The sequence below is a fragment of the Salmo salar genome, chromosome 11, assembly GCF_965601325.2.
Source record: "Salmo salar chromosome 11, fSalSal1, whole genome shotgun sequence".
Taxonomy (NCBI): Eukaryota; Metazoa; Chordata; class Actinopteri; order Salmoniformes; family Salmonidae; genus Salmo; species Salmo salar.
Window position 1 is genome coordinate 95,679,140 of NC_138301.1, and position 26,769 is coordinate 95,705,908.

Genomic DNA, 26,769 nt, shown 5'->3' on the forward strand with positions numbered 1-26,769 from the left:
TTCAAGCGTGGTGGTGGCTGCATCATGTTATGGGTATGCTCATCATTGGCAAGGACTAGGGAGTTTAAGATAAAAATACATGTTATACAGCTAAGCATAGGCAAAATCCTAGAGGAAAACCTGGTTGTCCGCTTTCCAACACACTGGGAGAAATTCTACTTTCAACAGGAGAATTATCTAAAAAAAAATACGGCCAAACATACAGTGAAGTTGCTTACCAAGACGGCATTGAATGTTCCTGAGCGGCTTTGTTACAGTTTTGACTTAAATCAGCTTGAAAATCTATGGCAAGCATTGAAAATGGCTGTCTAGCAATGATCAACAATCAACTTGACAGAGCTTGAATTTGAAAAGAATGGCAAATTTGGTACAACAGGTGTGCAAAGCTCTTAGAGACTTCCCCAGAAAGACTAAGCTGTATACGCTGCCAAAGGTGATTCTAACATGAGATATCTGTATTTAAATCAACAAATTTGTTAAGATCTCAAAAAACGTGTTTTCACTGTCATTATGGGGTATTGTTTGTAGATGGATAGGATTTTTTTTTATTCCATTTTGAATTCAGGCTGTAACAAACTGGATTAGTCAAGGGGTATGAATACTTTCAACAGGCACTAACATATCATTTGATCAGTATGTATAATCTCCGACGTAGAGGAGTCTGCGTCGCTGCGTGTTCAGCTCTGTATGGGTCTTAACGGACAAAGGAATGGTACCATTGTATACTTGAACTAAAAACCAGTAGGCCTATAGTTCAACCTAAAAAGAAAGCGAAAATGTTTAAAGTTGAAAAGAAAGCATGGGGGTATGGGTGCAGGGCCTAAAATAAACACCAGCAGGTAGATGTTGGCATTGGTGGGTAAGATGAGTTGGCAGGGCTCCACAGTGCGAGCATTTCTCTCGCATTTGTGAATAAAAATAGTCAAGTAGGATCACATTTATAGTAAAATAAATGCTGCAGTAGCGGTTTTCAACGTATTTGACATTTTGTTTATATAGCTGGTAAATTAACGTTAAAGTCGAAGAACTACGAATCCTACATAGCCTATTACACCTTGCGCTGCAACACTGCCTGGCTGGGGGCTGGGCCCGTGTGAAGAGCTGAGTGAAAGTCTCATTTTTAGAAACGTTGCCGCACAGGCAAAAAAGCTGGTCTAATTTACTTGAAACAAAAGTCTCCTCAAGTCAACTTTATCCTTGCGTTTCTTGGCTATTTACATCGGTTTTTCTATGTTTGAGTTTCAAATGCTAGCGAAGAGAAGACAACGCTCCTACATGTCAGACTCAATCTCACTAGCACAAACATGACTAGAGTCACGCTACCTACCACGGTAACCTCCCGCCCTTAAAAAGGGGCAGGTGAATTTGTCCCATCTGATATTTTGGTTAAAAGACTGTTTAATAAAAATTTGTGACAGTCCACCACATTACTTCTTACTAGTAATGCATTTATTGTTTTAGAAACATTACAAAGCATGCTCATCCGTTGTTTTGTTGGTGTAATTTTAGCTGGGGGGGGAAAATGTTGCCTGGTAAAAAAAATAAAAATGAGGCTGGTAGATTAAAAAATATATATGTTTTATCTATCTACCTGCCACAGTGGCTGGTGGACCAAAAATTACATTTTATGCCCTGTATGTGTGGGTGGGTGGCGTGAGCCTCAAGTTACCAGGCTGTGTGTATTTGGGGGTGTAATCAGCGGGTCAAGCAGCTGCATAAAGGCATCGTAAAGATATTAATCACCTCGGTCTCTAAGGCTAGGCTGACAGGGCCCAGACCCACAGTCATATTGGACCAGTTCATATGCTAATGCAGGGAGGGGGGGTTCACAGGGGGACGCAACGCCCAGGTTTATTCGCCCCCCCACCTCACAAAAGCCACTTGACATTTCTATTGCCTTGTTTTCTATCATAGGTAAAGAGCCCCCCCTCTAACCACGCCCACCACGGCACACACACCCATAGGACAGGGACACACTCAGGACTCCTCCGTAAGCGCAATGGTCAATGACTTTTAAATAGCTGGCAATGGAGTGAGCATGAATGGCCAATAAGCTAATTCCTCTCATTCATTCCCTCACTCCACTCCATTGAGCTGAAAGGGCCTCATTAGATGCCAGGAAACCTTCCACGTGATTGAAGGCTGTTATTATGAACCTTTAACAATTAATGTCACATTACATGCATTATCCCTGTCATTAAGCCCTTAGGGATGGGACAGAATGCCACTTGTGCTGCATGCATGAGCCAGTGGAGGGGGTGAGGTGAGGGGGTGGCTGGACCCACACCATACGGGCTCATTGTGCAACTTTAAATGGCATTTCATCACGAGAGAACAAGCACAAGCTAATGGCCTGGCAATGATTCACTTTGGGCATAATCAAGGTTCTTGATAAATTGCGTATGCCTCTTAAGTGATGAAGACCGCTGGTAAAAGAAAGAATCGACTGAAAGACAACATTATGCATTAAGGCTTGGTTTTCCCTGAGAAGGCACAGTTGGGGATGTCCTCGAACATTTTTTTTTATTACTTTTGCTATTGGAAGTACACACACTAAAGGGTAAAAAAAAATAAACACTATTTTGCGCAACTGAACTTCGAGAAGGGCTTTCAAGGAGTTGGTCTGATGATGTCACCGGACTCCCACCTTGATTGAGGAACAATATTGAAGAAACGAGGAAATCCCCACCCCCCCACTTGTTCCATGTCATACCTGGACCAACTATTGAGATGTGCCTTTTGTTAATTAACTCATGTTAAATGAGGTGAAAATGAGACCGGAGTACGACTTTAAATGGGTTATTGGCTTTACTCACAAATGCATCAATATGACAAAGATTGTTTTTGTTGGTAATGGATCTTGACACCACCAAATGTAAAACTTGCAGAATAATTTACTCACAGCATTTGCTTTCCTACCTTTTCCAATCACCAGGCCACACTTGTCGGCAGGTATCGAGTACGTCACTTCCTGCAGTCCACCAGGCGCACCCATGTTCCAGTCTCCGCGGCCTCTGCCCCGGCCTCTGGGCCCCACGGGACTCCCAAAGCCATCCCTCTCCTGTAGAGAGGAACCAGAGGGTGAGAACAGGCTCCTAGACAGACACCACAGCACAAACATTTTACACACCTCAACCATTCCCCTCTATCATTCTCCCCCCCGTATCACCAGTGCAGCAACGTCTTGGCAACTTAAACAAATTAAATAGCTCAGATAGATAGGCATTCTCTTCACATTTGTGTGACTTGCATTATTTTACCTTCGACCCGATAGAAAGAGTAAACCATGGGATCTGACCAAGAGCGCCACCATGTGGGAGTCTCTGTATGTTCTAGGGTTGGAGACATGCCTCAGAGACTAAGCCCACCCACCCAGTGTACATTCTCTGCTCAGGTGCAGTGGGTCAGGTGACAGAAACTAGCAAGAAGGTGGAGACCCACTGCCCTTTTACCTGTCTGTACACCTGTCTGAGGAGGTCCCCCCCACCACCCAGCCACAGGGCTAGGGGGTCCAGAGAAGCTTGAGAGGGGGCCAGGCTGGCCCTGTCCGGGAGCCAGCCAGCTAGAGAATGGGCTGGGGAGGCCTGCTACACAGGCAACAAGGTGTTTAAGGGGGGCACAGCTTACTTCAGAAATACTGTAAGGCTGTGAACAAATCTGATACCTTTTATAAGGGGTTGTTCATTTCATGGCAAAATATGTAAAGTAAAAAAAGTGGAATCAGTGCTGTACCTGTACCTGTGCCGTTTGGACCAGTTCGTTGATGAGGTGCACTGCATGCTGGCAGCGGTCAGACTGGCCCATCACCTGGGCAATCCGGTCAGGACTGATGCCATCGTCTGAAGGAGAGGGGGACACTAGTCAGAACTGTTACATTAACATGGTTCTTTGTAGCCCAGTTGGAAGAGCATGACCCTTGTAACAACAGGGTAGTGGGTTTGATTCCCAGGACCACCCATAGGTAATAAGTATGCATGCATGACTAAGTCGCTTTGAAGTGTAATCATGGCAGCGCCTCACTGAACATTACAGATTCTCTAAGACATCATTTGTTGTTACAACCACCATGTGAGTCGATTGAAGAACAAGACAGGCAAACAAGAGATTCCAGATTGATTCAAGATTGAGGCCATCACTAACATTGACAATTGTATTAGCCAAGCACAATGGACAAAACCTTTAGTAGAGGGGCGCGGTCTCACCTGGTTTGAACTGGATCCTGACCCCAGAGTCATTCTGGATCTTCTTGATCATCTCTCCGTTCCTGCCAATGACAATGCCCACAGCAAACCTGGGGACTGCCACATCCAGGCTGCTTCCCCCCAGTCTGGATCCAAAGTCTCCCCTGCTGGCCCGGAAGTCTCCCTGGTCCTTGTCCCGGATGATCTCCACCACCAGCTCGCGTGCTTGCTGCAGAACACCCATGCCACCAGCACAGAAACATTAACATCTTTTAACTGTAATATACAAAAAGGCTGATTGATATCTTGAATCCTCTCTCCTAGCCAATTTGAAACGCATTGGTCTTCTACGACACATCTTTGTACTTTACAAAAATAGAAAACAATTTCAACAGTTTTACTGAGTTACAGTTCATAAGGAAATCAGTCAATTGAAATAAATTCATTAGGCCCTATTCTAGGGAGTTCACATGACTGGGGAGTCAGGCCCAGCCAATCAGAATAAGTTTATCCCCACAAAAGGGCTTTATTATAGACAGAAATAGTCCTCAGTCCTCAGCTGTCCAGGTGGCTGGTCTTAGACCATCCCACAGGTGAAGAAGCCGGATGTGGAGATGCTGGGCTGGCGTGGTTACACGTGGTCTGTGGTTGTGAGGCCAGTTGGACATCCTGCCAAATTCTCTAAAATGACGTTGGAGGCGGCTTATGGTAGGGAAATTAACATTCAATTCTCTGGCAACAGCTCTGGTGGACATTCCTGCAGTCAGCATGCCAATTGCACGCTCCCTCAAAAACATGACATTTGTGGCATTGTGTTTTTTGACAAAACTGCATATTTTAGTGGCCTTATTGTCCACAGCACAAGGTGCACCTGTAACCATCCTGCTGTTTAATCAGCTTCTTGATTTGCCACACCTGTCAGGTGGATGGAATATCTTGGCAAACGAGAAATTCTCACTTAGAGGGATGTAAATAAATGTGTGCATAAAATTTGAGAGAAATAAGCTTTGTGTGTGTATGGAACATTTCTGGGATCTTTTATTTCAGCTCATGAAACATGGGACCAACACTTTACATGTTGCCGTTATATTTTTGTTGAGCACACGAGCAGGCGTGGAGTGTGGATATGAAGGCGGGGATCCAGGTTTCAGGGACTGACTGACCTGCACTTTGTAGGGGTCCCCAGTGATTCTCAGGGGTTTGTCTGCTCCAGTGGGCATGGGGCCATCCTGGATCATCATCATCTTCACTCCGGTTCTCTCCTGTGGGGGGCAAACAGGTCCAAAAAAATCTCAACTTCCTATTCCAGATGTAGAGGAAGTGAGATGGTTGAATAATGTTGACAATGAAGCACAAACGAGTAGATATCTTCCCACTGCTTATTGACAACTTCCTCCATTTCAATACCCAAGGTTTTTGAAGAACTGCCTAAACAAATGTAGTTAACTTCAATAACCCAAAACAGTGGCATAAGACATTTATTTAGCCGCTTAAAAACAAATCACTAAGACCTGTGCATGTTGTTAATACACGTGTGTCTCAACCACAGAATCCACTGAGTGTCTCGTGCACGTACCTGCAGTTGTTTGATGGTGTCCCCTCCCTTGCCAATGACCAGGCCCACTTTGCTGGCAGGGATGAGGATCTCCTGGATGGCGCTGTTGCTGTCCATCTCGCTGTGGAACCCCGGGCCGTTCCGACACCGGTCCACAATCTGGCTCAGCAGCCTCTTGGCCTGCCTGGTGGGAGAGAAGGGGCACAGTCCACTCATGTCCATAAACAGCCAGGCCATGCATACAAACTATACCTGGTGGGTTTCTCCATGTGCAAAAACTAGATATTGAGTAGAGTCAAGGGATTGTAAGGTGGTGCCACCTAATAACAGCACCAGACCATTCATCCGGTGCTGGTCATTATGTTGGGAGTTCAGGAGGGCGCCGCGTAGAGCTGTACGATAAACCGACACAGCCTTCCTCTTACACAACGTTCCCGTAGATTGTAAAACCATTATTTGGCCAACAGTAATAGTCTATGCATTATGTTGATTCCTGCTAAGAAAGTATATGCCGGTCTCCGTTTCGCTGCCGGCTGCTGGCTCCCACTCCCCACCGCGCGCACAGAGGGAGAGATGCAGTTGGAGAAGCATCAGCATATGACCTTTCTTCAAAACGCCATTGCGGGAAAAATACAGTTTTCAAAGCAGCCAATGTTGTAGTTACAGAGCGGAGAGTGACAGCTTTCTGAGAGTATATCATGTATTTCTCACCTCTTAATATTGAGTTCATGGCACCACTTTACAACCGGAGTAGGCTATGTTGCATGGTTGTGATGCCCCTGCGGAGCAGAGCGTGCTATTTACAGTGGATAGGCCTACATCACATAGCTTAGACAGAGCGCTGGAAAGCTTTTGTGGGACATTAGCCTACATTTACTGATACATTCATCAATTAGCCTACATTGCTATATAGCAATAATATCATATTTAGAGTTAGCAATCTAGCTAAGTGTTTATCAGCTGGTGAATAATATAACCTATAGGTCAATATGGAAAAAGATTTCGGCACATTCTCTGGAGCCAAAAATAAATCTGATCATTCTGGATACTATTTTTAAAAGGTAGCACATCAAAATATAAAATCATGCATTTCCAAGATATATTAGATGTAATTGCTTACTTTATCAATCTTAGGCAACCATCTCAGTTGTCTTGGCACTGGAAAAATGGTTTGTCTAGGGGGCCCTTTTTGTTATCTGGCATAATAGTTCATTTTATTGTTGCAGTAATCAAGTCCGGAACTGACTCAAGTTCTGATTTTCACGACTTGTGACTCGACCATTGGGGCCTTCTTGTGGCTTGTATTTGCACTTGAACTGGATAGGCTACTATGATAAGCAGAATATTAGCAGCAGTGGATGTGCTCAGCAGCGAGGGGTCTGTTCTCTCGCAGTGGGAAGGAAGTGCCACACAGCCTACATCAGCTGGTGAGCTGCGGAGGAGAAAGATGTGGGCAGACAGGCAGGCACCGCTCATAGGCGACAAGACGCCAAAGCGACTCGCTTGCTTCTCCGTAACCACCAGTCACCAGCCTACCATTTAGCTTTGCCTGGTTATGAAAAAACACTGTTTATGAAATTGAAAACTATAGTATTGCATTTAAAAATAAAGCAGTCTAGCTATTGTCCCTCTCCCCTTGAGTTTTGAAAAGTAGGCCGTCTTTGAATTTCTTCTCTCGCTCTCAGACTAGAGCACTTGGAGCAGGACTCAAGCACTGGGACTCAGACTTCAGCCATAGGGGTTCATGACGTGACCTTGAGCACACGGGACTAGACCTTGAGGTTTAGTGACTCGACTACAACACTACTGCTATATGACCTCCACACCCCAAAAATAATTTATCATAATTAAACTGCTGATTTACCATTATCACAAAAACTGTCAATTTATGGCCAAAAATCCATATTGTCATATCGCCCAGCTCTAGTGTCACGTTGCTGAGCTGGCATGTTTCCTTAAAATATATTTCCCTCTGATCACTACACTGCGTGCACAATTATTTAGCAAGTGAGTATTCTGATCTTATCATTATTTCTATTCACATTTTCGAACTCCGAACCATATAAACTTGAATGCTTATTGGATTGAATCATTTTCAGGTGATATGTATTTGTGTAATGAGGGAGGGTGTGGCGAAAGTGAATAACACCTTATATCAAGGTGTGCATAATTATTAGGCAGCCTCATTACCTCAGGTAAAATGGGACAAAAAAGAGATTTAACTGACACTGAAAAGCCAAAAATGTAAAATGCCTTTCAGACGGATGCGACACTCTTTAAATAGCTACACTATTGAGGTGTGACCACCGGACATTCAAACGTTTTGTTGCGAATAGTCAACTGGGGCGCAAAAACCGCATGGGGAAAAAAAAGGCGCAAATTAACTGCAAAAGACTTGAGAAGATTTAAACGTCAAACTACCAGGAACCCATTATCCTCCAGTGCCACCGTATTCCAGAACTGCAACCTACCTGGAGTGTTCAGAAGTACAAGGTGTCAAGTGCTCAGAGACATGGCCAAGGTCAAGAAGACTGAAACAAGACCACCACTGAATAAGATACACAAGTTGAAGCGTCAAGATTGGACAAAGAAATACCTGAAGACAGATTTTTCAAAGGTTTTATGGACAAATGAAATGAAAGTGACTCTTGATGGACCAAATGGATGGGCCCGTGGCTGGATCAGTAATGGACACAGGGCACCACTTTGAGTCAGGTGCCAGCAAGGTGAAGGAGGGGTACTGGGTATGGCCTGCTATCATTGAGGATGAGGTAGTTGGACCTTTTCGGGTTGAAGATGGACTGAAACTCAACTCCCAAACCTACTGCCAGTTTCTGGAAGATTCTTTCGTCAGGAAGAAGTCCTCAGCATTCTAGAAAGCCATGATCTTTATGCAGGACAATGCTCCATCACATGCATCCAAGTACTCCACTGCTTGGCTAGCCAGCAAGGGCCTCAAAGATGCCTGAATAATGACCTGGCCCCCTTCCTCACCTGACTTAATCGTATTGAGAACTTGTGGGCCCTTCGCAAACGTGAGATTTACAGTGATGGAAGACAATACACCTTTTTAAACAGCATTTGGGAGGCTGTGGTTGCTGCTTCAGCAAAAATTGATCGTGAACAGATCAAGAAACTGACAGACTCCAGGGATGGAAGGCTCTTGGCAGTTATTGAAAATAAGGGTGGCTATATTGGTCGCTGAATATTTTTGAAAGGCCAAAAATGTTATATAATTGTCATTTTGTGTTACTTATCTGTTACACTTACTCTAAAAATTAAGAATAAATAAGTGAGTTGAGAGAAATTATTTTTGTAATTTAGTTGCCTAATGATTCTGCACACTAATAGTTGTCTAATAATTGTGCACACATATTTCCCTGAGAAAGACAACTCATTTTTCCTTTGTTAAACATTCAGGTTTGAGGTTCAATAACATTTTGGATTGACAGAGCATTGTGTTTGTTCAACAATAAAATGAATCCCGAGGAATACAATTTGCCTAATAATTGTGCACGCAGTGTATGTAGCCATAAATAACCAAGGTACTAAATCCCTGAGAGGAATGTGCTGTAACTTACTCAATGTTCTCTGGACTTCCGGTTAGGGTGCAGGCCCTGTCCATCATGCCGCCGCTGTCTGTTACACAACACAACACACACCTCCATGTTAACAGCCTACATGCTACCTTATTATTGATTCATGTTGATGAAGTCACATTGGTTATTTCACTACAAAAATGCCTCAATGTATTCATTGTGGGCGTATATACAGTTGCAGATAGGATTTGACAAGGCTTCAGTTTCTCTCAGCTGAACCTGTTGAGCAGGTTGTGTCATGAGCTTGCCTCGTACTCAGGGTGTGCTTCTGGGCTTCCTGGAAACGCTATCACTGATAACAGGAAGGACCTTTGTAGCTACTCAGTCAAGTACCGACATGACAAACTACAGTATAGCAGGACACCGTCTCTTCTTTAGGCAGAACTTACCTGCAGCTATCTGAATCTTGCAGCCTGACTCCAACTGAATTCTCGTGATCTGCTCTCCTCCTCTTCCAATGACTGAGTGTGGGTGAGAGGAAAGGGAATTACAACAGTTAAAATGTCAATATCCAAGCCCGTGTTTGTTTAAAATGACCCCAAACAGTTTGTGTGAGTACTTTAAGTTGGAGACAATCACTAGAATGTGTGTGGGAGTATTATCAACAGCTACAGTGGGGAGAAAGTATTTGATCCCCTGCTGATTTTGTACATTTGCCCACTGACAAGGAAATGATCAGTCTATAATTTTAATGGTAGGTTTATATGAACAGTGAGACGGAATAAAAACAACAAAAAATCCAGAAAAACGCATGTCAAATGTTATAAATTGATTTGCATTTTAATGAGGGAAATAAGTATTTGACCCCTCTGCAAAACATGACTTAGTACTTGGTGGCAAAACCCTTGTTGGCAAGCACAGAGGTCAGACGTTTCTTGTAGTTGGCCACCAGGTTTGCACACATCTCAGGAGGGATTTTGTCCCACTCCTCTTTGCAGATCTTCTCCAAGTCACTAAGGTTGAGGCTGACGTTTGGCAACTCGAACCTTCAGCTCCCTCCACAGATTTTCTATTGGATTAAGGTGTGGAGACTGGCTAGGCCACTCCAGGACCTTAATGTGCTTCTTCTTGAGCCACTCCTTTGTTGCCTTGGCCGTGTGTTTTGGGTCATTGTCATGCTGGAATGCCCATCCACGACCCATTTTCAATGCCCTGGCTGAGGGAAGGAGGCTCTCACCCAAGATTTGACGGTACATGGCCCCGTCCATCGTCCCTTTGATGCGGTGAAGTTGTCCTGTCCCCTTAGCAGAAAAACACCCCCAAACCGTAATGTTTCCACCTCCATGTTTGACGGTGGGGATGGTATTCTTGGGGTCATAGGCAGCATTCCTCCTCCTCCAAACAGGGTGAGTTGAGTTGATGCCAAAGAGCTACATTTTGGTCTCATCTGACCACAACACTTTCACCCAGTTGTCCTCTGAATCATTCTGATGTTCATTGGCAAACTTCAGACGGGCATGTATATGTGCTTTCTTGAGCAGGGGGATCTTGCGGGCGCTGCAGGATTTCAGTCCTTCACGACAGTGTCACCAATTGTTTTCTTGGTGACTATGGTCCCAGCTGCCTTGAGATCATTGACAAGATCCTCCCGTGTAGTTCTGGGCTGATTCCTCACCGTTCTCATGATCATTGCAACTCCACGAGGTGAGATCTTGCATGGAGCCCCAGGCCGAAGGAGATTGACATTTCTTTTGTGTTTCTTCCATTTGCGAATAATTGCACCAACTGTTGTCACCTTCTCACCAAGCTGCTTGGCGATGGTCTTGTAGCCCATTCCAGCCTTGTGTAGGTCTACAATCTTGTCCCAGACATCGCTGGAGAGCTCTTTGGTCTTGGCCATGGTGGAGAGTTTAGAATCTGATTGATTGCTTCTGTGGACAGGTGTCTTTTATACAGGTAACAAACTGAGATTAGGAGCACTCCCTTTAAGAGTGTGCTCCTAATCTCAGCTCGTTACCTGTATAAGACACCTGGGATCCAGAAATCTTTCTGATTGAGAGGGGGTCAAATACTTATTTCCCTCATTAAAATGCAAATCAATTTATAACATTTTTGACATGCTTTTTTCTGGATTTTTTTGTTATTCTGTCTCTCACTGTTCAAATAAACCTACCATTAAAATTATAGACTCATCATTTCTTTGTCAGTGGGCAAACGTACAGAATCAGCAGGGGATCAAATACATTTTCCCCCCTCACTGTAAATAGCGTTACTTACTGAATCCAACCATCTTATCAGGCACTTTGAAGTCTTCTGTCATAATAGCCCTGCAAGACACCAAGACGACAATGACCGAGGCCCCAGTACAAAACCATTAAGGGTATATACAGTATCTAGTGTGATGTAGTATGGCCTACTTACAAATTAAAGGGTTTTATTATCATACTTATGAAAGCTTGAAGGGATAGTTCACCCTCAACCCAAAGATGCATCTCAGTGTTTCCCTTAGGATTTTTTTTTCAGCAGCAATGACAAAGTGAGGTTGGGGGTGGGTTGGTAGTGGGCGTGGCCAATGGCACAGTCTCTGACCAAAATTTTAGATAACCTGACATTTTTGCTGTTTTAAAGCGATTTTCCCGCAAGCCTACACATTTTGCAACGGGCTGAGAAAAAAACGTAAGGCTAAATAATATTTAATGTACATTTTATTAATCTGACTCCATCTAATATTACAGTACAGCCACGTGCAATAAAGTATGAATTTTGCTGACTAGGATCAAAAAATGGTCGTGAGAAGCGAATGCAAAACGCAAGTATTATTTAATACCTTTGTAAAATGAACAATACAAGACCTAAAGCTTAAGTTACAAGGCAATACTGACATTAACAAGACAATAATGTAGGCACCAGAGAGGGAGAGTGTTCCCAGAGTCCCTGGGGAGGAGAGAGTCAGTACTGTATCTCACCAGAGCAGGTCAAGAACAAAATGCAATTCATCTTAAACCCCTTTAAACATTGAGCTGTTTGGATAAAAAAAATCTGCGTTGTTAACCAATAGTATTACAGATATCAGACCTACAGGAACTAAAGACAACAGAACCTCTGCTTCAGAGGTCTAATGAATTGGGGGATAGGGAGAGCGACACAGAAGGCTAAATGGCTTATGCTATGTTCTTATGCCATCTGACTGACTCAAACATAAAATCAAACAGGGGGCTCCATGACAGGACTTTATTTTAGGTTCTGCCCGTCTAGTTTTTATTACAGTGATTGTTAGTACTCTAAGATGATCCATTATCTTTACTACATACATTATATCTGGTTTGAGTCGTTTAGGTTTACACTGAAAACGTTTTACAGTCACGAAAAATATTTAAATAAATGCATCATCTTTTTTTAGAGTGGCGGCACGCCTCGGCTAAATTAATATAGGGGAAACACTGCACCTTGGGTTGCGCCCATATTTCCCATTCATTTGGATTGATACCTGACGATTTCTACACAACATGGACTCTGCTCAACTTGAGACATGAAAACTTCAAACTAGGTATCTTTAATTCATGAAAGTGTCATTCTGTGCCAAGTTTGATGACAAGAAGAACGTGTTTGACTAAAACCACAGAGTTGCATGCAGAACAAATAGGCCAAGACATGGGCCTATCTGAGATGCTACTGGATACAGGGGCAATAGTGAGGTTCATAGCCTGATTGATCCACTGTTAAATCAATATCTACTCACACATCCATCAATACAAAGTCATTTGAGAAGATGAGTCTCACCTTTGATGTACCATTCCACCCATTTGGTTACCTACTGAGAAACGATATGATAGGAAAACAGGAAGGGGGAGAGAAACGGGGAAAAACAATTAGCTTGAGACCAAATTAACTCCTATCACTGCAAAACTCAATAACACAGAATAACCATTGTGGCTGCAGGACCAAGAGTGACTCCGGGTGGATTGGATAAAAAAACAGATGGAGATGGCTCTGTCTGACACACAGCAGGGGTGTGCACAGCTATGGAAATGAGGCGTGTGCATGGTTCAGCGATAGTACCCGGGTCACTGGTTATCAGCACAGAAATGCATTTTGACAGGTTGCAATAAGCAGCGGACTTAAAGGGTCACTGAATGATACGGTGCTACTGACAGAACACCATAAACGGATATCTACAAGGTTCACCACATTTTTACAGTCGTTTGCACATATTTAGTTGTTGGAAATGCATTGAGGTTGGAAATGCATTGAGGTAAAGAAATTAAATGCCTATGAATATAAAGCATGTATGATGTGTCAATTCACAGACATTACACTGCGGAGGACTTGCGCTTAACTTAAATGGTGTTAAGTGGTACATGTACTACTTAAAAATGACCATTATTAAGGACCCAACAGGGATGACCGATATATTTATACAGTGCAACAGCCGACTGTTATATTTCATATTTTGTGCAGCTTAACCTTGAGAAACTGAAGAGCAAATGGTTGAAAACAAGTGAGTTGGCCAGCCAAACATCCACCAGAAATTGCACACAACTTATTCGGCCATGCATTCAGAGCGAAAATATACCACACCATGACAGGTTAAGAGGACAATAACTGACTGGAGTTTCCGCTTCACGGACACAAAATTGCCCAAATCTACATTTTGGGTGCGTATGGGTAACCACGCGAAACATTCCACCATTCTGCAAAGCCACACCCTTACGGTTTAGCTACAATTTCACAAGAATCAACCACCAACGTACACAACAACAATAACAATAATAATAATGTGGAAACTAAGGACAGCTTGACAAACATGCTTGGTGAATTGAAAACATTTTGTAGGTAAACAAGATGGGCTAGTTTAAATGTACTGAGTGATCCATTGTCATATGCTTCTAAAACAGACTGATTAAAGTACACAGGACAATTCTAACCCATGGGGTGGGAAAACTTTGAGCAATGACAGATACACACTTCAGACAAGTATTAGGACAAGTCATGAATTCTTTCACACACAAAATACTGTGTACATTTGAAAAATCAGAAATACACCCAGCAGAGGTCCAAAAGAAAACGTAGATGTTGGAAAATGAAAATGTATACAGTTCAGTTACATTTCTAGTTTGCCAGGTTTCAAACTGCGAGAGCAAAACAGAATTGAGCCGGAATGTGAATCGAGGGCGTCAATGCAAAAACGTAAAACCATGTTCACACTGACCTTTGCGACCATCAGACAATACCTCTTAACCCCTTATTAGATTATGCCAAGCTATTTCCTGTTTTATAACATAAACGCTCAGACAGAACTGCTTCCTCAGGGAGAGGCTGGAGTTAAGTCATGAGTAAAGCCTTATATAAGGTTTAGCTGACTTATGTTGCTCCTGCTTTTACTGGGCCTGTAAGCTTGGAAGGTAATTTTCCACATCAAGGACGACCCCCCCCCCCCGATTCTGCAGCAAGATGTGGCAAACACACTAACACCACAGAATTACAATTCCTATAACCACTGGAAGTGTGAACGTGAAGCCAATGCAGCAAGATCCTTAATGTAAGGGCTCACTCAATTACAATGAAATCCAGATCAGTTGAGCTGTCTATTGAATTGTTTTCATCGGTAAATACACTTCATTGGTCATTAGCATAACAAAAAGTAACCATATCGACAATAGTTACAAAAATGAATCTGTTTATGAACAGCAACAACTGATATGAGCTCAATCAGCATTATCCACATTTCTAGAAGCACGGTTCCTTTCTCTACTTGGTGGACTTGCCTCTAACCACAAACCTGTTTCACTTGCTGCTGCTCGCTGCACTTGGCCTTTTTTTATCCCTTACAGCTTTGGAGGCATGTAGCCTGCAGTTTGTGGTTTTATCAAGCAACCAGTGTCAATCAATCATATCTGTCGCAGCTAGAGCATTGTGCTGCAGGAGGAGGGAGGGTTAGAATGAGAAATCCCCTCAATGGCCTCTGGGTAACTAGGGATCTGCTTCTGTTCTGACCTAACAGTTAATTTACTTTGTGGTGTTGGACAGTAATCCTGCCCTGAAATAACACAGGAGGAGAAAGCTCTGTCTGAATGGAGCTACAGAGAGGCAGAGCACTTCAACTCCTCCTGGCTAGTGGTTACTCTACCCACTTCCACATTTCCCCTCCCATTGGCACAAGGCTGCCCATAGCCAGCCCACTACTAGTACAATGCCATGTCATTCAAAACGCAACAGACCTGCTATCCAGAGGGCCCCATTGCTCGACAAACATACTGGCTAGCTCCTACACCTTCCACAAATAGGCTACGAGACGGAATATACATGAACAAGTAACAAGAGCTAACATTACGTAGTGCCGCCACGACTGATCTCTTGACCTGGGGTCGCTGGTTATCGTTGGCTACCCCAGTCTCAAAACAGCTGAAATATGGATTGGATTTAAAAAGCTACAGTGGACCAATCAATTACTTCATAGTGTTTGCAATGGCTCTTCAGACACCAGGGTTTGATTAAGCCAACACTATTTGTTAAGTGTGGTACTACAATCCTCAACAAGTATGGTAAGATTGCATAAAAACCAGAACGACCCTCACACTCGGGTGCAGCGCTCTTTCCCAAAGCCGTTTGAAGGGTACCCAGTTGAGCATACTGAAATGGGGTAAGTGTTAAGGCTTATGTTAAAACGAGAGGATTGTTTTGTATGGTGCATGAGGGAGAGTGGAGAGATGCACTGCCACCGCCGGCTTACCTCCATCATCCATTGAGCGCTTCTGGCCTCCGTAGCCGTAGAGAGAGGGGTCTAGGATTGGAGAAGAGTTGTTCATGTGGGACATCTGGTCACCTCCCATCTTCGCCGCAATCTGAGGAGACAAGAGGGATAGAGGAGAGGGAGGGCTAGAGTTAGCAACCTGATAGCAGTACATACGCGTTCCTAGATAATTAAACTAGTTATATCATTAGAAAGGTTTTATTTGACCTTTATTTAGCCAGCCAAACTACTATCCAAAACTAAGTACTACTTTTCATGTTTTAATTTCAGTAGTCAGAGCCATTTTTTACTCAGTCCCCTACATCTGAAGGGAAATGAAAGGCAGTAACTACCTAGTTATGAAACTAGCTATAGCAGCACCACATGCACATTTGACAAAACACTGCTTGCAACTCCTCACCCGAAATTTGCCCCTTGCCAACACCAATTAACTACATGTATTCTCAGCAGATTGACATTCAAATCCAAACGCTGCACAAAAGCATGAGGCCAGTTTCTCCCAAACCCCTCCTCCGCCACTACCTCGAGCCATTAAAAAAGTATAGAGTTTCGGCAACATAGTCGCAAATTAGAGGCTGACAATTAGAGCCTTCCATCAACTTCAGGCATCATTATCTACTTCAGTGCCACCACACAGAGCTTCCTGCCTGCCTCTGAAAGTGAGAGGGGAGGGGGAAAAAAAGCTTTCCAACATGGCTCCTGATCCAGTTAGGGCTGAACTGGGTAGGGAGCCATGGACTGGGTGAGTGAGGGCTCCCCCTCTTCCCTAGAGCTAAACCTTTCTGGGAAATGTCGGGGTGGTATGTCAACAATGTGAGCAGAACACCGATAAATCAACTACCTGGCGAAAGGCTCGTGCCTAGAAGACTAGTATAGTCCTCACAAAACAACTGTTGCTGACTGTCAAGGGGGTTTGGGGCAGGCTAGGTACATGAGGGAAGAAATGCCAGAGGATATTCTGATGCTCAAAGAACATGCCCGAGGTTGGTGAGGCCTGTTTGCTCTGAAACTACAGGTCAAACACTCATGTGTCAGGGGGTAATTCAGCTCTGCATACTACACTGTGGCATTGATGTTAAGGTTCTTGAAGTAAAATTATTATTTTTTTAATTCTATTTCTTTATTTTTCATTAAGGACTGGACTACATTTGCATAAATACCCAGCTATATCAAAAACATTGCGAAGTGAAAGATTCTCCGGTACTTTTATATAGTTTTTGGCCAGTAGTTCGGAAAGTAGCGCAAGGGAAAAGTGGTCCCCGAAAATTGTGTACTACAACACATGTGCACCACATCATTGCTCCCTCGCTCTGCGTGCATCATGTGCCTCTTGCTAGATGTCACTCAAATGACAAGGGGCTGAAGCTCATTGGATTGAACTCGAATTGCTTGGGGGCTGGCCCACATGGGAGAAAACGGCACAGCTTCCAGAAAAAGTCCATTTTAAACAAGGGATTTCGTGGCTAAATCAGGTAAAACAGTAATTCCGCTCAGATTATGCATGTATGAACTACACGTCGACACATCCAGCGCAAAGCTATTTCTATTCTTCCCATTCTCAAGTTTTGTTTTTGCCTCTTAATCTTGGTTTAGTCCATCAGCGTCAAACAGCTAAAAATAAATTATTTTTGGTTAATGAAATTATATTTCACAGCAGTTTAGATGGTACAATGAAATTAGGCGAACAATGAGAATTTTTGCAACCAGGAAATGGAGGAGCGATTTTTGCATATTGCACCTTAGAGGAGAAACGACATGCATTTACTTGACCAGAGAGAGAATAGCAACTCAACCTCCACATTGAATGACAGTAGGCCTAATGTTCAGTCACAATATCAGATACATAGGGCCTACAGAAAACATAACACACAAGTGCTATTTTGGGGTGGAGTGCTATTTTAAGTTAGAAACAGTAGTGCTGAGCCATTAACCAGCATTCTGGTTAGGCGTGTTATCCATTTATTAAACTAATTGACCTAGGTCTGTTCAATTATTTTAATTCCCATTTTGTTTCTGTGCGCTCAAAGCGCAGTTTTTAAAGATAGTTTTTTAGATAAACCAGATCAAGCCCGAACTGCACACTGTAGTAGGGAGTTGTAGTTTACAATAGGCCAATATTCTACATAGTTTAGCAAAGAAAACATGGCAATTAACTACAATGACCATAATCCATTGTCTGGTGTGTGTGTGTGGGTCAGTCACAGAAAGGGAGAGAAGAGAACACACGATTGAGACAAATAGAGCGTCGCAAGGTATCTACCTGAAAATACATGATTAAGTCACTGATAGTTGGTATTCAGCAGTCATAAAATGATGCCTTATTTTGATGAACTACTAAAAATTGTGATTTTGTCAGACAGCAGCTCTATAGAGATGAGATGACTTGGAATGAAATAAAGTAATCAAATAAAACAAATGTAATATTTCATTAAAGTAATGTGAATTAACCACGGTTATGATACGCAGTAATGGGCAGTCACTACCATCATTTATGAATTGTTTTATTCTGTGTTATAGCATTCAACCCACATAATGCATATACATGTTTAAAAACATAATTGAAACGGAAAACTGATATTTTATAAATCGAAATCAACCTCAAAAAGCACTAATCGCTCAGCACTAAGAAGCAGTGTATTGATGTCTTTGTACAGGCTGGCAGTAAAATGGGTAGTGTCTATGGACCTGTTCTACTTTTTCCCCTATGGAGTTGATAAAAGCTAAACGGGAGAATGGCATGGCTGTCCTATTCCACTTCCCAGAAGCACAGACCTGGGGCCTATAGGGAAGCCGCAAGGGACAGCATGGTACCACGGTTATCAGAGGAAAACTAAAACCTGACCCACAAGCGTGATGCACGAGTACAAGGCCACACGCTTATAGCTCATGGGATACGCACACAGCTGAGCGAGTTGGGGGAGAGACCTCAGGCATTATGAAATGGACACCAGTACACCCAAACATGTGCTTATGCCATATGCTCATCTGGGTTTATTCGCAGGAATGCGTCTTTGTCAGGGCGAATATCTGGGTTAGTGTCGATTATGGTAATGAAGACCAATAGTTGCTTTTAAAATATGCAGTTAGGAGGTTTTCAGCTCATTATTTTCTTTGTCATATTTCCCTGGCCGAGACTATGTGAAAACAGGTGTGGGTTTTAGCCCTGGGAGTAAAGGCTTTACAAGAACTCGGCCCCAAGTGCAGATACCAACTAGGAAGGAATGGGGAGCGGTTGGCAGTTTTCTTTCACCGTTTCCAATAGCCTACGTCCTGAAGTTATAGTCATCTCAGGAAACTTTTACCATGTTGCATGCATGATACTGGTATTTTAAATTGAATAATCTGCACAGCAGTAGCTAGCTGTGGTTTGATGATCAATTGTAATATTGTAGTCGAATACAGAGGGGTGTTTTGGGAGGTTAAAGATGAGTAAATTCTGAATAACTACAGTGCCTAGCATTTTTTCATCATATGCCCAAATGACATGGCTAACTTCGAGATGTCAAGAAGTTGCTAGTTAGCTAGCTAAACAAATGCATAGGAAATATTGGAGGTTACAACTCGTTAGCTAACTAGCTAGATAAGGTTAGCTAGTTAGTTACCGGTAGCTAATTCCAAGACTGGAGTAACGTTGTTGTAACGTTAGCTAGCTAGTAGCTACTGAGTGATAACGTCCAATACTATTTAGCTAGCCGACACCCTGACCGCAAACAAAAGTTCAGTGATCACATTTCCGCTAAACTAGACGGTGAAGATTAGCTGTTGACGTTGCTAGCTAGTTTACCGTGCATGTTAACTGGCTTAATTTGTATAATCGAGGTTAGCTAGTTTTGCTACCAGACTGATGCACTCGATAGCTTAACAACTAGCCAACGTTAAATCGGTACTGGATTCTGAAATTGTTTGACTTGGGTACATCGCTGTAGTTAGCTAGCCAACTTATTTTATCCAGTGTAAATGTGCGAGTGGTTGCAATTTAACCCATCGAGTTGTCCCGTTTTCTGCTATTAAGCTAACTTTTGACAGCGCGTGGCTGAAATCAGCTGATATTTCTGGCTTCACCACGAAACTAGGCCACGGCCATACCGGTAGTTTCTCGACGCTGGTGGTAAAAAGTTAGCTAGTGCTAACTAGCTTCAATTTATGTGGCTTTACAACAGGTTGCAATTTGTTGCTTATGCCTTGCTTTAAAAAGTTACCCTCGCCTCAGTTTCATGCAGTTGATTTCTATGTTGCGTCAATCATGCTTTGCCTAATTAACTTACTTGTTATTTTGACTTTTTAATTGTGCGTCTTTTGGTCCGCATTCTCTTAATCTGCAGGCACAGCCATGCAGTTACTTGGACCTAGTGTGGCTAGTAAGTTAGCTATATATACGGGAGAAGTGTTTTTTAGAGTAAAGGGGGTTCTGTGGGTGCGCTGGTAGAAAAAAGTGCACTCCTCCACCACGCAGAATGGTCTTGTTCGTTTCTCGTCTGAAATCATTCGGTTTCTCTTCGTTGTAATGAATTACCTGTCGGGCCCGGTGTAAAGCGTCGGCGAAGCCATCTGCTTTCGTTCCAGACTGAGCCACCGAGGCCTGTCCCTGTACCAACTCCGCCATCATCATCATCCCTACTACAGTAGCTCAGCGACACACAAAAAAAAACCTTTAGACTAGCGAGCAAATCAAGCAGCACACGCGCCGACCCCAGGAAGAAGAAGCTGAGCCCCCTGCTACACGATACCGCGAGATTCAGAACCATCCGTTTCGGATAAATGTATTTGATGAAATCACGCGTTACTTGACAGATAGCATGACCATTTTAACCGGAAGAAGTACGGATGGAGGTCAGGTGGGTCGTCATTAGTTACCACAGTCACAAAGTCATAAACTCCGCCTATTTCTAAATGTAACTTCTTAAAGATGCATTTCCTGGATGCTAAAATTATAGTAGGTCGCCTAATTTCAGTTTATGTGACAAAACAAACACGTATAGTGTAGATAATCATTTTAAACCTCCGAGAAATATATTTTCCATAACCAAAGTACTGTATTATCAGCGGTTTTTAGCTGGTGTACAAAACCGAAAGTAAAATACGCAAATATGAAACTTAAGACCAGGAAGCATAGAAATAGCGCACATTGAACACATCTACATAGGAATAGCGCACTTAGAACAGATATACCGCTTCTTAGACTTGCTTAGACCCTAACCCTATGTGAATTTGGTCACGTCACCCAAAAAGTTACATATTGCAGCTGTAAAGTGTAATTTTAAACCTAACCTTAATCACACTGTTAACTTTATACCCAACCTTAACTTTAAATTAAGACACCAATTTTATTTTATTTGCTAATTAACCTGCTATTTTCTTTCATCTTGTTCTTTCCTCTGCAGAGTGTGTATCATGGTGGGCTTTCCACTACGTAGAGACATTAACTTTGGAGTTCCTTAACGGAGTTACTCCATCATATGGCTGTTTTTACTGCTTGGATATTAAACTGGCTAGGTAATATTGCAGTTGGTGTAAAACAAATAAATCAATTCCATTACCTGTTTTATTTTTTTTGTCTGCCTGTTTTACCCACAAGGGTCTTCCCTGTTTTTTTGCAGAGGTACTGGGTAATTTATCCCTCACCGCCATAGGGACGTGCCTGGGGGACCCAGGCGCTCAGGGTGCCAGAGGAGAGGCGGGCCCCGGCAGGACCTTTGACACACCTTTCCCCGGCCTCGGCTGCTTCTCCCGGTCTCATAGGGCAAAGTGGGAGGAGGGTGTGGAGTCGCCCTGGGTGTTGTCCACAATGCTCAAGGGGTACTGACTATAATTCCAAACATCAGAACGGATAGGTGGGTTCTACTCCATTTATTTTGTGATCCCAAAAAGAGACGAAGGGTTACAACCGATTCTGGACCTCCACAACGTCAATGGGTACTTGAAGGTACTGAGGTTCCACATACTGTCCCCAACCCGCGTGTTGCAGGATGTGTCCAGGGACCAGTGGTTTGTTATGCTGGACCCGAGGGATGCGTACTTCCATGTACTTCCATTCACCGAGCTTATTGGCAGTACCTCCGGTTTGCTTTTGAAGGGATGGCTTACGAATTCATGGTTCTTCCCTTCAGCCTCTCCTTTGCACCCTGCACTTTCATAGTGCATGGACGCTGTCCTGGCACCTCTCACGTCCCGAGGATTGTTGATACTCAATTACCTGGACGATTGGCTGATTTGTCCCTCGACGAGGACCCAGGTGCTGTCAGACAGAGACATGCTCCTGACCCACATCGGCAGGCTGGGCATTACTGTAAACGACAAGGGTCCTCGCCTGCCCACCAGAAGGGTTCAGGCGATCTTATCTTGCTTCGACCACTTTTGGCAGGGGCGGGTGGTATCCGCCCTGACCTGCCAACGCCTGTTGGGCTTGCTGACGGCGGCCTTGTTGCTGATTCCCCTGGGCCTGCTCCATCTTCAACCTCTTCAACGGTGGTTCAACTCCCACCGCCAGCTGCGGGTGACTGCACAGTGCCTCAGGACATTGTTGAGGTGGCACTGTTGCTCCTTTCTCTTAGGGGGTGGAGATGCTGAGGATGTGCTGCCAGTTGCTGGTCAGCACAGACCCCTCCCAGATCAGCTGGGGAAGTGTGGCCAAGGGCAAGTCGGCCAGCGGCTGTTGGCTACCCCCTCGGAGCGGCAGGCACATCAAAACACTAGAGCTCCGAGCTGTACTGCTGGCCATGCGGTCTGTCCTTCCACATCTGAAGGGAAGACATGTCCTGGTGAGAACGAACTCCACACATGTGTCTTACATCAACCATCAGGGTGGACTGAGGTCCCACCGCCTCTATCTTATGGCATGGGAGCTCCTTCTCTGGTACAGCACCTGTGTGACAAGTTTGGGAGAGTGCAGGTGGACCTGTTTGCCTCCCTGGATAATGCACACTGCCCCCTGTGGTACTCCACAGGGCCTCTGGGCTTGGATGCTGTGGCTCACAATTGGCCAGGGCTGGAGCTTTACGACTTTCCCCTGATCCAGGCTGTGCCAGACTGGACCAGGAAGGCGGCGCATCCTCTGCTGCTGGTGGCCCCATACTGGCTCAGACGACCCTGGTTCAGCCTTCTCCTGTCCCTGTTGTCTGGGGCACCTTGGCAACTGCCTCTGAGATCTGACCTGCTGTCTCAGGCCGGGGGAACTCTGTGGCATCCGAGACCGCACCGCCTCAGTCTGTGGACTTGGCCACTAAATGGCACCCCAATGGTCCATGTTAGGGCTACAGGAGGGTGTAGTGTACACCATGCAGAGCGCAAGGGCACCGGCTGCAACTGCAGCATACCAGTTGCGCTGGCAGTTGTTCTGCTCTTGGTGCACTGGTATTGAGGTTGTGCCCGAGTCATGCGGGGTGCAGTATGTTCTCCAATACCTGCAGTCATGCTTGGATGAGGGCTTGGCAGCCTCTTCACTGAGAGGGTATTTGGCCGCTATATCTGCCTGCCATGTGGGGTGGATGGACATGCCAGTGGGGCATTATCCCTTGGTCTCCAGCTTTATGAAGGGGGTTCGTCGCCTGTGTCCATCTAGGACCCGCTCAATGGTGAACTGGGATCTGGATGTGGTCTTGGCAGCTTTGGCAAAGTCGCCTTCCGAACCATTGAAGTTTGCCTCCCTGAAACCTCTCTATGAAGGTGGCTTTCTTGGTAGTGATTACTTCCATGAAGAGGGTGGGTGAGCTTCATGCTCTTTCAGTAAGTTCTGAGTGCTACCGGATGGACCCCGGTGGGAGGAGTATATCTCTCTGCCCCAACCTTTCATTCCTCCCGAAGGTTCTGTCAGACAGGCATGTGAACATCCCTTTTATCCTGTCTGCTTACAACCCCCTGGGAGTGGCGAGGGAGTCAGGACCTGCCTCCGGTATGCTGTGTCCTGTGCGGGCACTGGCTGCCTATGTGGAGCAGACTCGGTCAGTGAGAACAACAGACCAGCTCTTTGTCTGCTATGGTGAGAGAATCCAGGGGGCTGGGCTATCAAAGCAGAGGCTCTCTCACTGGATCGTGGACATGATTACGACAGCATACCGCCTGGCTGGCAGGCCAGTGTTGGGATCTGTGGTGGCACATTCAGCACAAGGTGTGGCTGCGTCTTGGGCTCTAATGAGAGGAGTGTCCCTTGCTAATATCTGTGCTGCGGCCAGCTGGGCCTTGCTAGGTACTATTGGGTAAATGTGGCATCTCCCCTCTGCGGTTGGTTCAGCGGTCCTGGGCATCGCCTCCCCTACCCAGGGACTGGGCCAGGATCCCCCTTCCACATTGACAGCCTCTGCGTCTCGGTCCTGCGCTGGGACTTTACCGCTGGCTGGCCAGGTCCCTCTAGCACCAACTAATCTGGTAGGGGTATACCAATATATTGGAGTGATCCAATATAGTGAAACATAACCAAGGTCACGTATGTAACCACGGTTATGTGAGCTATATGGATCACTCCAATCCTCTATGGCGCTACAGGCACCTCAAAAATGATGTAGAGAACGTGTGTCGCGGCCAAGGGGTCTATGTATAGAGCGGACCCCAGCTGTGACACAGGTGTACACAGGAGTGAATCTGTAAATCCTCACCTCAGATGTATCCCTACACTGCGGAGTATTACCAATATATTGGAGTGACCCATATAGCTCACATAACCGTGGTTACATACAGCTGAAGTCGGAAGTTTACATACACTTAAGTTGGAGTCATTAAAACTTGTTTTTCAACCACCACAAATTTCTTGTTAACAAACTATAGTTTTGGCAAGTCGGTTAGGACATCTACTTTGTGCATGACACAAGTAATTTTTCCAACAATTGTTTACAGACAGATTATTTCACTTATAATTCACTGTATCACAATTCCAGTGGGTCAGAAGTTTACATACACTAAATTAACTGTGCCTTTAAACAGCTTGGAAAATTCCAGAAAATGATGTCATGGCTTTAGAAGCTTCTTAAAGGCTAATTGACATCATTTGAGTCAGTTGTAGGTGTACCTGTGGATGTATTTCAAGGCCTACCTTCAAACTCAGTGCCTCTTTGCTTGACATCATGGGAAAATCAAAAGAAATCAGCCAAGACCTCAAAAAAATGGTAGACCTCTTCAAGTCTGGTTCATCCTTGGGAGCAATTTCCAAACGCCTGAAGGTACCACGTTCATCTGTACAAACAATAGTACGCAAGTATAAACACCATGGGACCATGCAGCCGCCATACCTCTCAGGAAGGAGATGCGTTCTGTCTCCTAGAGATGAACGTACTTTGGTGCGACAAGTGCAAATCAATCCCAGAACAACAGCAAAGGACGTTGTGAAGATGCTGGAGGAAACGGGTACAAAAGTATCTATATCCACAGTAAAACGAGTCGTATATCGAAATAACCTGAAAGGCCGCTCAGCATGGAAGAAGCCACTGCTCCAAAACTGACATTAAAAACGGTTTGCAACTGCACATGGGGACAAAGATCGTACTTTTTGGAGAAATGTCCTCTGGTCTGATGAAACAAAAATAGAACCGTTTGTCCATAATGACCATCGTTATGTTTGGAGGAAAAAGGGGGATGCTTGCAAGCCGAAGAACACCATCCATACCGTGAAGCACGGGGTTGGCAGCATCATGTGGTGGGGGTGCTTTGCTGCAGGAGGGACTGGTGCACTTCACAATATAGATGGCATCATGAGGATGGAAAATTATGTGGATATATTGAAGCAACATCTCAAGGTATCAGTCAGGAAGTTAAAGCTTGGTTGCAAATGGGTCTTCCAAATGGACAATGACCCAAAGCATATTTCCAAAGTTGTGGCAAAATGACTTAAGGACAACAAAGTCAATGTATTGGAGTGGCCATCACAAAGCCCTGACCTCAATCCTATAGAAAATGTGTGGGCAGTACTGAAAAAGCGTGTGTGAGCAAGGAGGCCTACAAACCTGACTCAGTTACACCAGCTCTGTCAGGAGGAATGGGCCAAAATTCACCCAACTTATTGTGGGAAGCTTGTGGAAGGCTACCTGAAACGTTTGACCCAAGTTAAACAATTTAAAGGCAATGCTACCAAATACTAATTGAGTGTATGTAAACTTCTGACCCACTGGGAATGTGATGAAAGAAATAAAAGCTGAAGTAAATCATTCTCTCTACTATTTTTCTGACATTTCACATTCTTAAAATAAAGTGGTGATCCTAACTGACCTAAGACAGGGAATTTTTACTAGGATTAAATGTCAGGAATTGTGAAAAACTGAGTTTAAATGGTTTTGGCTAAGGTGTATGTAAACTTCCGACTTCAACTGTACGTACCCTTTGATTTTTAAAGTGCACGAGCAGCATGTTGATCAATATGAAAATGTTTGATTACATGAGGCATTAGTGTGTTTATATGTTTTGGAATACTCTTTAGGAATGTTTTTGTATAAAAATAAGTACAAGCTGATGTGTATTTTTAATTTTTGTATGCAATAGCACAACACTGTTTTTTTACCGATGTTTGGCTAAATAAATATGATTTGTTTCCAAATATTTTTTTTACCACTTCCTCACATAGCCCTTGTCACTGAGCTAACAGTGCGTATGGTCTTGAATTTGACCAGGTTACAGGATTTATTTAATAACTGGCAAAACATTTTCAAACAAAATTGCAGTTTTTGTTAAATTGTCTTCTGTTACTATTTGTGTGACCTCCTTTGTTAAACACTGAATGTAGCCTACTCAGATAATGGGCTACAAGGCAATTGGTTTTAAAAT

At 44.0% G+C, this 26,769-nt stretch overlaps 2 protein-coding genes across 6 annotated transcripts in view; one reads left to right on the top strand and one right to left on the bottom strand.

Moving 5' to 3' along the window:
* The window catches only part of fubp3 (far upstream element (FUSE) binding protein 3), a 31,586-nt gene extending 10,787 nt beyond the window's left edge, over window positions 1-20,799 (bottom strand). For 2 of the 5 annotated variants that reach the window (XM_014128461.2, XM_014128464.3), the window contains exons 1-11: window positions 20,540-20,799; window positions 16,006-16,117; window positions 13,056-13,089; window positions 11,553-11,602; window positions 9,725-9,796; window positions 9,318-9,375; window positions 5,758-5,920; window positions 5,345-5,443; window positions 4,203-4,410; window positions 3,733-3,857; window positions 2,920-3,061 (exon numbers count right to left, since the gene is read on the bottom strand). In XM_014128461.2, the coding sequence (XP_013983936.1) occupies window positions 2,920-3,061; window positions 3,733-3,857; window positions 4,203-4,410; window positions 5,345-5,443; window positions 5,758-5,920; window positions 9,318-9,375; window positions 9,725-9,796; window positions 11,553-11,602; window positions 13,056-13,089; window positions 16,006-16,117; window positions 20,540-20,638 (1,162 nt within the window). In that variant the 5' untranslated portion in view covers window positions 20,639-20,799. The remainder of the gene's footprint in view (window positions 1-2,919; window positions 3,062-3,732; window positions 3,858-4,202; window positions 4,411-5,344; window positions 5,444-5,757; window positions 5,921-9,317; window positions 9,376-9,724; window positions 9,797-11,552; window positions 11,603-13,055; window positions 13,090-16,005; window positions 16,118-20,539) is intronic. The other 3 variants (XM_014128463.3, XM_014128462.2, NM_001140027.1) reach the window with 3 other exon arrangements.
* Window positions 20,800-20,826: 27 nt separating this feature from the next.
* On the top strand, window positions 20,827-26,501 carry LOC106563282 (uncharacterized). The gene is made up of 2 exons (XM_045689968.2): window positions 20,827-21,519; window positions 21,624-26,501. Exon 2 carries the CDS (start codon window positions 22,166-22,168, stop codon window positions 23,381-23,383), a length of 1,218 nt encoding a protein of 405 aa, XP_045545924.1. The 5' UTR covers window positions 20,827-21,519; window positions 21,624-22,165; the 3' UTR covers window positions 23,384-26,501.
* The last annotated feature ends 268 nt before the right edge of the window (window positions 26,502-26,769 follow it).